Source organism: Lygodium microphyllum, chromosome 21 (genome assembly GCF_053477565.2).
Source record: "Lygodium microphyllum isolate KBCC chromosome 21, Lygodium_microphyllum_v1.1.10, whole genome shotgun sequence".
Classification (NCBI taxonomy): Eukaryota; Viridiplantae; Streptophyta; class Polypodiopsida; order Schizaeales; family Lygodiaceae; genus Lygodium; species Lygodium microphyllum.
The window spans coordinates 106,669,592-106,679,959 of NC_141155.1; the positions used below are offsets into that span (position 1 = coordinate 106,669,592).

The 10,368-nt window shown below is 41.4% G+C and overlaps 1 protein-coding gene and 1 long non-coding RNA gene across 6 annotated transcripts; both read left to right on the forward strand.

The window, feature by feature from the left end:
- Positions 1–296: 296 nt before the first annotated feature.
- Positions 297–5,043, forward strand: LOC148018397 (GDSL esterase/lipase At4g28780-like). Of its 5 annotated transcripts, XM_087661984.1 has the most exons (6): positions 308–465; positions 549–965; positions 1,365–1,492; positions 1,642–1,881; positions 2,041–2,299; positions 4,559–5,043. In XM_087661984.1, exons 2-6 carry the CDS (start codon positions 716–718, stop codon positions 4,777–4,779), a joined length of 1,098 nt encoding a protein of 365 aa, XP_087518110.1. In that variant the 5' UTR covers positions 308–465; positions 549–715; the 3' UTR covers positions 4,780–5,043. The 5 variants fall into 5 exon arrangements, with proteins under 5 accessions (XP_087518111.1, XP_087518112.1, XP_087518113.1 ...); XM_087661985.1 differs by lacking the exon at positions 4,559–5,043 and adding an exon at positions 2,439–4,493 and having other exon boundaries at positions 297–965; XM_087661986.1 differs by lacking the exon at positions 4,559–5,043 and adding an exon at positions 2,466–4,493 and having other exon boundaries at positions 299–965.
- Positions 5,044–6,783: 1,740 nt separating this feature from the next.
- LOC148018398 (uncharacterized) lies at positions 6,784–9,195 on the forward strand. The gene is made up of 4 exons (XR_015687754.1): positions 6,784–6,984; positions 7,686–8,613; positions 8,732–8,881; positions 8,977–9,195. It is a non-coding gene; the product is annotated as an uncharacterized LOC148018398 (long non-coding RNA).
- Positions 9,196–10,368: the final 1,173 nt, after the last annotated feature.

Consider the following 10,368-nt stretch of genomic DNA (forward strand, 5'->3'; position numbering starts at 1 on the left):
TTGTGTGAAGATACAAATATTTCTAGTTACACGCTAAGGCTGGCTTACATGAAAGGCCTCATAAATGCCTTAACCATTCCAATAGCATACCACAAGTGCTTGTTTGTGGGGGCTGGGCCCTTGGCGTTGTGGCCCTCGGAGCGACAAGGATTTTCAGTCCAAAAATAGTTTTGTGGTTGTGGCGGTGGGAAGAAATTATGAGGATTGTGAGAATCGGCCAGGCAACGGGTGTTGTTGTGCGTACTACTGCGTAGGTGTATGGTAGCTGGGAAAGGCGGACAATGACGATATTTTTTATTGTGTTTTAATGTAGCGTATCAAAACGGGTCGCATATCTTCCACACGCGGCGCCCCCTCTCCCCCCGTTTCTCTCCCTCTCTCTCTCTCTCTCGTGTTACAACTAGGCCATACGGGAGGGTAGCTTGCACGACAGTCAGTTACTATACCTGTTGCGGCTTGGAATCGGTGCGTATGAGGACAGCTTGCGTCTCTGCCTTGAAAAGTGTTGCGAGTGCAGCTGAATAACATGTACACACTACGTCTTTCAGGAGTCCTGAGGGCTGTTGCAGGGAGACACTGTATGTTCCGACCATGACGACGACGACGATGATGGTGATGGTAAACAGCTAGTGGCGCTGCGCTTGCAGACGAGGAGAAGCTGGAGGTGACGGGAATTCAGGTTCATGTATTGCTGCTGCTGCAACAGCAGGTGATAATGACGATGATGGTGGTAATGTTGGTGATGGCGTGCCTGCTGCATCATCATGGTGCTGCTGCAGAGGCGGCCTCCGCGACAAGGAGACCCAGCGCTCTGTATGTGTTCGGGGACTCGTTGGTGGACGTGGGCATGAACAACAACATAACGTCCTTCGCCAAAGCCAACTTCTTGCCCAACGGCATCGACTATCCGGGCCAAAAGCCCACTGGCCGCTTCTGCAACGGCCGCATCATCTCCGATTTCTTGGGTGCGTCCTACCAACCTCCGCCTCCGCCCAAATAGAAGAAGAAAAAAAAAGGAAACCTCTTGAGTACTGTAATAATGAATCTGTCGTTTGCGCTCTGTAGTCTGTCACTGTCACGAAGATCAACTTCCATACTACCGTCATTGCGCACCATTCAATCATGCACATGCACTGGTCGCTAGGTTGTCTCTCTTATACCGTCACCGAATCCACCGATCATGTGCTTCGCAGTAAATAATGTAGTCGCTTTCTCAGGAGTCAGGAGCCTCACTTTCCTCTCTGGTGCAGTCTGTTACTTGTATTATTCTGGCTGTACCTAGTACCTGCAGGGTGCATTTACTGTGTGATTCACTGATCTGCGGTCGCCGGTCCTATCTCTCTCTAACTTTTGCTATCCGCCAGCTGAGCATTGGGGTCTCGAACCTGCGTTGGCGTACGACGACCCTGACAACAAAGGCGACAAGCTTCTGCTCGGCGCAAATTTTGCCTCAGCCGGCGGTGGCATCCTCGACGACACAGGAAGAATTTTCGTAAGCTTGTATAACGTCGTCTTAATCCTAATTTAGATCAAAGCACTTCCTGCTCATGCTTAAGCAGCAAGCCGCCACATGAAATTACTAAAGTGCTCATTCTTCTTCGTCTGGGTGCCCATGATGATGGCGTGGCGTCTCGCCTGCAGATCCAACGGTTTGGCATGAATCAGCAAGTTCAGCTCTTTAGAGAGTACGTGGGGAACCTGACAGAGCTGGTGGGCAGAGCGTCTGCTGCTGAGATAGTGTCGGGAGGCCTCTTCTCTATCACTATCGGAGCTAACGACTTCCTTGACAACTACTACCTACCTATTTCATCTCGGAGAGGTCAATTGACATTCCCTCAGTTCCAGTCCCTGCTCATCTCGGAACTAGAAAAACAAGTCAAGGTACTCAATCTAATTGCATGCATGCTGTCCTCCGTACCACGTGTCATGTATGACTCTATCGTTTTTTTTTTAAATGAAACGAGAAGTTGTATTAGTAAGTAAAAAAGAGGAGTATTACAAAATGTATGACTCTATCCTTTTACTTTTACGTTCTGGCAGTCTATTTGTCAGCTGGGTGCCAGGAATATAGTGATTGCTGGCCTTGGCCCCATTGGATGCATTCCTCTGTTGATAGGGCAGAGATCTCTTACCGACAGGGGTAAATGTATCGACTTCTACCAGAACGTTGCCATAACCTTCAATGCGCGGCTGAAGTCTTTGTCTCAGAGGCTCCAACAGGAGTTGCCTGGCTCTAACGTACTCTACTCCAATGGTTTCGACATGGTGCTAGATATGATCAACAATCCATCCACATATGGTATAACTCTCAACCCTTCTTCAGGTTTACATTTTGATTATATTTTTATTGGGTGCCGATCATCTATGGCCACCTGACCAAGTAGCTTCATCTTGGACGGGCATCTTTTAAGTTTTGATCGTCTTATTATTATATCAAGGACATGCTCAGGTGTCACGATTAACAGGCTTGTCTAGGAGCTGCAATTTCCAACTTCCAAGCGTGTCTGGAATCTGGATCACCTGTAAAAAGTGAGAGAGAGAACTGCCTCAAAGACTCAATCACATTCAGTTACTGAAAATTTGAGGGATGCACTTGCCAGTCGTAGGCCTCCCAATTAGTTACCTTTCAAGTAGTGAAAGGGCAAAGTTCAAACCCAACTTTCTATAAGCTTACGTCCATGTTTTTGTGGTTTTCGGGCTGAGCTGAGGTAAGTTTCCTTTAGCTATTGAAGCCTCTAATTAGGGCTCCTGTCTTCATTGGAAGGGGTCAATATCTTATTTCCGTGACAATTTATAAAGATAAGTTTCCTTTTGCTATTGAAGTTTCTAATTAGGCTCCTGTCTTCATTGGAAGGGGTCAATATCTTGTTTCCGTGACAATTACAAAGATAAGCCATATAGCAAATATAACTTACTTCAGCTCAGCCCAAAAACCACAAAAACATGGACATAAGCTTATAGAAACTTGGAAGTTGTAAGCTATGAGTCTTTCTTTCTTTAGGCTTTTCAGTTGACGTTGCACTAGCTCCTTAACTAGACTTTTAAAGTAAAGGTCTATTTCTTTAGGCCACCTAGGCTTGAAGTTATTAGATTTTCAAATGTTTTGGGTATGTAAGGATAAAGAGACATGCCAGGTTATTTGACGTCTAGAAAGTTTAGCAAATTGTGCCATGGCCCTACCCTCACAAAGAGTTAACGGCCTTCCTCTCTCGCTTCTTATTCCCATTTTGCGTCTTCATCTTCTCTCGATTAACATGAAACCATGAAGCCATCTCTCACGCCATTCCCCCTCTCACAAAGTATATTACATTTTTTTGGGCCTTGTATATCACTTTTTTTCCTTCCAGCTTTCATATTGTGACCTTCTTTTCAACGAGGCTAATACTTTGCAGACCAACAATTGGTTACAAAGTCCTCTACACGTTGATTGCAAACTCTGCATTGAATGCTCCATCTTCATAGAAAACCGTCCTTTAGTGTATTTTTTCTAGGCAAGATTCTCAAAAAACGGTTGCAATTGAAGTTAGCTTGATGAAATCGGTAATTTTTTGGCATTTTAGTTATAAAACAGGCTATTTCCCTCCCAAAACCAGTCAGGGTTAAACCTATTCTTTTTTTTCATTCGATGGGAAAAAAGTTTTGGATTTTGCCTTATCACTGCATTTATTTCTATTGGGGCATAGGATATGTTCCACCAAACCTAGATTTGTGGAAAATTGTGCCTAATAGGCAAACTTTGCCCTTGTAAATCCTCTCATGTATCCCTTGAGGCTTGCCCCATTCCTTTGTTGTTATAATTCTAGAGTGGTACTTCAGCAAATCATATTCACATTTCAAGTACACCAACAAATTCACTTGAGCAAAACATTCATTCATATTTTAACTAGGCTAGCAAATTTTACAATTGAGAATAGCAATTACAAATACGATTACAAAGAAATGTAATCTCCCTTAGATTCTCGATAAGCATAATATATGCTACCTAAAATACTTTATTAAACGTTGTTTTACTTTGTGAGTTTATTTCTCTCTCTCTCTTTTGTTTTTAAAATTCACTTCTCTTTCTTTGATAAAATTTATCGATGCACAACATTTGTGTCAAAGCCATTCATTTTAATGCAAGATTTTAGTAATTTGAGATGGTGGCATTTTCTCTATCCCTTACTTAGACCACACGTTCCTCTAGACTCATCAATATGTTCCCCTATGAATCACCCAAACAAAAATCTTTTAGCGACGATGCTTCAACATTTGCAACCCCTATAACTTGTAGATTGAGAAAAATCCAAAGAGTTTGAATCTATATGATGATTTTTTTTACATAATGAGTCAATTTCAATTTCCGGCCTTTACCCTAAGCCATCAAAACTTAACTCTATACTCTTACCTTAGCAAGCTTTAGTTGTACCTTGTGCGTGCGAGAGCAATTAGTTATCATACTCGGCATGAAATTTGTTCTAATGTTGGTAAATGGATCATATCATGTTCATAGAGGGGTGGGCGATGATCGGGGGTATTGTGCACTGATGTTTCATTATATTTGTATGATATACTACAGGGTTTGAGAATGTGAACACAGCATGCTGTGGGAGGGGACCAAACCAAGGGATCATCCCATGCAGGCCATCGTTCAAGGTGTGTAGCGACAGGTCGGCGTACGTTTTCTGGGATCCCTTCCACCCCACTGAAGCGGTCAATGGTATCGTCTCTCGTAAGGTCCTCTTTGGCCCTCCCTCTGATATCTTCCCCATCAACCTCTCCCAGCTCTTCGGTGGCTAATTGTTAATTTATTATTATGCATCGTCATGAAGTTCAATCCACTTTGTGCCAAAGTCATCTCATTTAATAGCACTTCGTTGTTCATGTAGTAGTAAATTACTATACCGATTCCATTGATCCTACCTATGATGATGATGATGATGATGATGATGATGATGTATAATCTTATCATTGTATCTTCGATCGACAATGAAATAAAGAAGTGAAAACTCGTAGTTTAATTACCTACGATGATTCTATATAAAGGCTTAGTTAGTTCTGTTGTCAAGGCAGACAATAGATTAGCCCACTCTTATTGCACTCTTTTTTTTCATTGTAATCATCTTAGAGGTTGTAGCCCTTGAAGTTGAAAATGCTTCTATTCAATACACTAAATAATTAAATAATTAAAATAATCTCACAATTTTTACATAATTAATTAAATAATTAAAAATCTCATAGTTTTCACACAATGATTGAATTGTTGTTGTTGGGTTTCTTGTAGGAACACGGAATTGAGCTCAAACAAGTATGCACAATATTAGGGCTTGAGGGCATTCTTTTCAATAGACTTACACTTGAACATAAGTTTTATACGTGGAACAATCGAAAAATGTTACAAAAACTTACGAGGCACATCCATTGACTTCATCTCCACTTCATATCTTGATTCGCCACAAACATGACACTCTCGTATGAACTCATGAATCCAACGAAATAAGACAATCATTGACACATGCATGGATCTTGACATAATCGAGGCCTCCCAGAGATGTCAAGTAATGTCTTACTTGCTCTCTTTTAGTTGGCAATTTGTTTCCTTTTGGAAGCATTTGTGATAATAACCTACATATATTTTTAAAAGTGAGTTAAAAAACCACCAACATATTTTTCTGTCCGATTTCAAAATAGAACAATTAATATTATGATTCATAAGCTAAACTGAATTGATATCTACTTCAATATCGCATCCAAACTGATATTACTCCATCCATAAATTGTTTGCAAGTTAAGTATCTCGAGGGACGCACGAATAACAGAGTACGTACAACCTTTATACAACGGAGTAGATGCTACATATAGTGGATCATCTGGCTTCATAGAGTGACATTCTCCCTGAACCTGTTGCGAAAATAGATGGTGTACCATGTCCAAAATCTTATCCTCTACGACTTGATGGGGCATTTCATGAGGGCTACTATCATGGTTGTCAGTCTCTACTCTTCTTGAAGACTGCCTCCTCGCGTCGACGTTTTGCAGCCTCTCGACACTCGGGAGGGAGCATCTGAGGATGTGGCATTGTATCCTGCTCAACCACAAAAGGGAGTTTCATGTACGTTGATATATAATTCCCGTAACATAGACATGCAATCTTAGTGGTAAAAAAAAACAATGAATACCGGTGATTTTTCTCGATCCCATTCTCCATACAAACTGAGGTGTGACATTGCAATTCAACATGCTTAAAAAATACACCCTCGACAATGATCACACATGTATTTCATTTTTCGTCGTAGCCATACATCTCGATTATGAAGACGCAATGTTTCATCCTCACTTGAGAATATGCTCATTGACTCACCAGCTTGCACCGCACTAGGTGATGACGACGTCGACATGATTAAACCTAATTCATGACATCAAAATATTTGTCATTCATATGTTTACATAAGATCTCAATTTTAAATACACAAAAATCATCATAAATACATTAAAACTTATTATAAGAGTTCACTATCAAAACTTATCTTAAAAACAAAAAATTATGATAAAGCCCAAATGTGCGTCTATATCCGCGTTTAACTACGTGTCTATATTGGCATCTATTTTCGCGTCTATATTCGTGTCTATACTCACATCCATCTGAAAAATGGACGCACATATATACGTGAAAATAGACGCACACGTCAAAATTCAAACCATATTTAAATCATTTCTTTTCAAACTGTGTCTTTCCTTTCTTGCGTTTTTGCGGTTCTGAAGCTTGAGTTTAGCCGACATGCAGTCTCTTCATGTTTCACCTCCTCATGACTCACCTCTTCTTTCATTTCAAACACACAAGAAGGGAAAAAGAAAAGCCAAGGAGAGGAAGAAATAGAGAACAAGAAAGAGGAGAACGAGAAGAAGCAGCAAGCAAACAAGCAAGCATCAAGGGAGGGTAACTTACCAAGGAGAGGAAGAAGGAGAAGGAAGAAGCGCCACCACCTGCCACACTAAACACCCAAGGTGAGTCTCTCTCTCTCTCTCTCTCTCTCTCTCTCTCTCTCTCTCTCTCTCTCTCTCTTTGTTTCTCTCTCTGCTCTGTCTGTGTATTTAGGATTTGTGATTCCATTATGTATTGCATTTTGTAAATCAATGGCAGTTGTCGGCCTAAAATCGGTCGACCGAGCGCGTCTGATAGCGCGTCTACATCTCAGTGTAGACGCAGACATAGATACAAAAAATATTTTATCTCAGAGCGTCTAAGGGCACGTCTTAGAGCGTGTATGCTGGTGTGTGTGCTCTACAGTGTACACGCGATGGTGCATGCGCTGCATAGAAGATTAACCTACAGTCTACACGCAATTATATATGCGCATTGACCTGGGATGCGCGGCTAACAACGCGTCTGTGCTGCATCTTAGATGCGCAGATAGACGCGCTAGACAGAAGATTCACTCTGGAGCGCGTCTGAGGGCGCATCTAACCTGCAATGTAGACGCGGGGATACACGTGTCAGGTCTCCCAGATATGATAGTAAACAATATATTTTTGCAATGATGAATGTAATCAATCCCATATTTGTATTTATCAGTTTTCTTGTTTAAGAGAAGCATTAGTACTTAAGTGTTATGCTCAATGTCTAAAGAAAGCTCTTTGAAAATGTAGGTAATATATGATTTTTTGTATACAAATAAATTTGTCTTTTTTCTGTGTGTTTTTTGCAGATGTATCCTAGTTTATCTAGCAATGACCCAGATGTGGATCGCATGAATGATACATTGGCCTCCTTTGGCAGAGGGGTCAATGTATTTTTTGGAGGTTTTCCTAGTAGAGAAGACTTCATGGGAGAGATGGCCAGACACCTTGACCGCTCTCCCACAGCGGACGAGGTATTCAGTGTCATGTCTGGGACGTCTCTGGCGTCTTTGCTTGGCACTACTTCCCAGACTCCACATGTAGGTACTCCACATATATGTATTCCATATGCAGGTACTCCACGTGCATCGGCTGAAGCACAAGCATCTGCAGAAGCACGTGCATCTGTAGAAGCTCGTGCATCCAGCGAGGCAGAGGGTAGTCGACAGAGAGGGAGAGTCGAGAGAAAGGACAAGGCTTGTGTGGGGGTTGCCTAGGAGGTGGCGAGCGATCACCCTCACCAGTAGATCACGTAGAGGAGGTTTTACGCCAGTACTATAGAGTTACAGATGCTGGTGGCATCTTTCATTATAAGGGAAGGGATGTAATGGCGTACATGAGGAGCGTCGTGCATACGACGTATAAAGATTGTTTCATTGCCTTCCAAAATCAGAAAAGCGGCTTGTGACAAGAGGTGTTGAGGGAAGTCTATAGAATGTATCCAAATCCTGAGGGTCAACGATTCTCGAATGATTGGAGACGTACAAAAGTGAGGGATATGCTTCACAACAAAATATCCCACCTGACACGAGCCAAGGACTCATTGCGGAGGCTGGAGGAGGGGCGTGGAGCCTATAGCCAACCACCTATGTGCCACCGCATAGAGTGGAAGAAAGCCAAGAAGAAAGCAGTTGAGAAAGTGAAGAGTCGCCAACACGCAGAGGCGCGATGGATCCAAATGGAAACAATGGGATCGTCGCATTACGGATCGGGCGGCAGAGAGTCGTGGGAGACAGAGTTTGTAAATATATTTTGATTTTTAGTTTTTTTAAATTTATATTTCTTTCAATTCTTTATATATTTTAGTCTAATATATTGTGACTCATAATTATTTGTATCTCTAAATGTTTTGCAGACTACCATCGTTGGTAGGACACCTACTCCTAGAGAGGTAGGTTACCATCGAGGCCATAACTGCGCAGTGATATGGCTTCACTTTTATGAGAATGGTCTCATCATTGAGGACCAATACAACCGGGCCATGAGGATTTGACAGCCAGAGGAGGTATGTTTTTCTTACTTTCCTATTAAAAGTATAGCTAATTATAATTTTTTCTCCACCTTGTCTATGTAAGCAACCTTGATCTTTTGTGTGTGTAGGCGAACCCAGATGTGGAGCATAGCGAGGAGGGGGATAGCGACGCTAGTAGCCATGGTGGTACTAGCGAAAGATGTTTCCTCTTCAAATTCGTAGAGGAGCACTATACCTCCTCATGAGGCGTTCTTTTCTTATATATGTATGATATCTCTTTGAGTCTACTACTTACGGTCACGCTTTAGGTCGCAAGCACTTAAACTTTTCTTGTAAATGCTTTTAATATATAATGAATACATGGACTTTTATTTTCAATTATCGTGCCCGTAAGATACATTGTCTTTTTCCCAAATACACAATCTGATGTATGGGAGGGGGAAAAAAAAAAACCAGAGAGCATGTGATTGCTTTCTGGTTTTTTTTTTCAGTTCTGTTTTGCGCGTCTATTAGCGCGTCTAAATTGCAGATAATTCGCGTTTATACGTGCGTCTATAATGTAGACTATACGTACTTATACACACACTTCATAATTTAAATTTTTTAAAAAATTAAATATATTTTTTTAATGATATTTTTTATTTTTTGTTCGCGTCTATCAGTGCTTGTAAAAGTGCATCTACCAGCGTGTCTATATGTGCGTGTATATGTGCGTCTATTGCGCGTCTATTTGTGCATGTAAATTGGTTGATACATGCGATTATAGACGCGAAATGGTAGACGCGCAAATAGACGGGCGGATAGACGTGCACGCAAAAATTTCTCTATATTCAAAAATCACATCTAAATGTGCGTCTATGAGGCTTTTTTTGTTGTAGTGACATACTACCATCGAGGTTGTTGGGGGTTTGGATAGAAGATTACATGTTCACAAACACGTACAAGAGAGATTAAACTATTGTGACATGTATCATGTCGTAATAAAATTAACAAACAAATGAGTTCGTGCACCTGTTCACAATGGGCCGGCAATACAAAGGTGTCGCGCAAATCCGTACATTTTTTTTCGGAATCTATTTCGAGAAATCTAGATGGACCTCGTTGAACTGTTGCTCCAGCTCCTTCAAGTACCACTTTGAACCACTGCACATCGAATAATATCATGAAGAAGCTATGGTAATCCACCGTAACAATACTTTGTAAGTTCCCAAAATACTCTATCTCATCTATAACCGTGTTTGGATCCATTGCTCCTTGTCGGCTCTCCTGCTCGAACCTTACCATGATACCACAATCCATTGTGGAGTCTATTTTATCAATATGCTCCACACAAAAATGTTGTTTGCGCGACCACACTGCACTATATATTTTATACTGCACATTGAAACACTCAAATTAGTTGTCGCATATAAAATATATATACGACAAATCCTAAATACGTCATCACCTTTGGACTACATCTCCTCGAGAATTTTCACTCTTCCATTGAGACCTCCACCCCTTCGCAAGACGGCATGGTG

Coding starts and splice junctions, on each gene's coding strand:
- LOC148018397 (XM_087661984.1), top strand. CDS start 716: ATGACGATGATGGTGGTAATGTTGGTGATGGCGTGCCTGCTGCATCAT. Junction 1,882..2,040: donor AACTAGAAAAACAAGTCAAG/GTACTCAATCTA, acceptor ACGTTCTGGCAG/TCTATTTGTCAGCTGGGTGC. Junction 2,300..4,558: donor CAACAATCCATCCACATATG/GTATAACTCTCA, acceptor GATATACTACAG/GGTTTGAGAATGTGAACACA.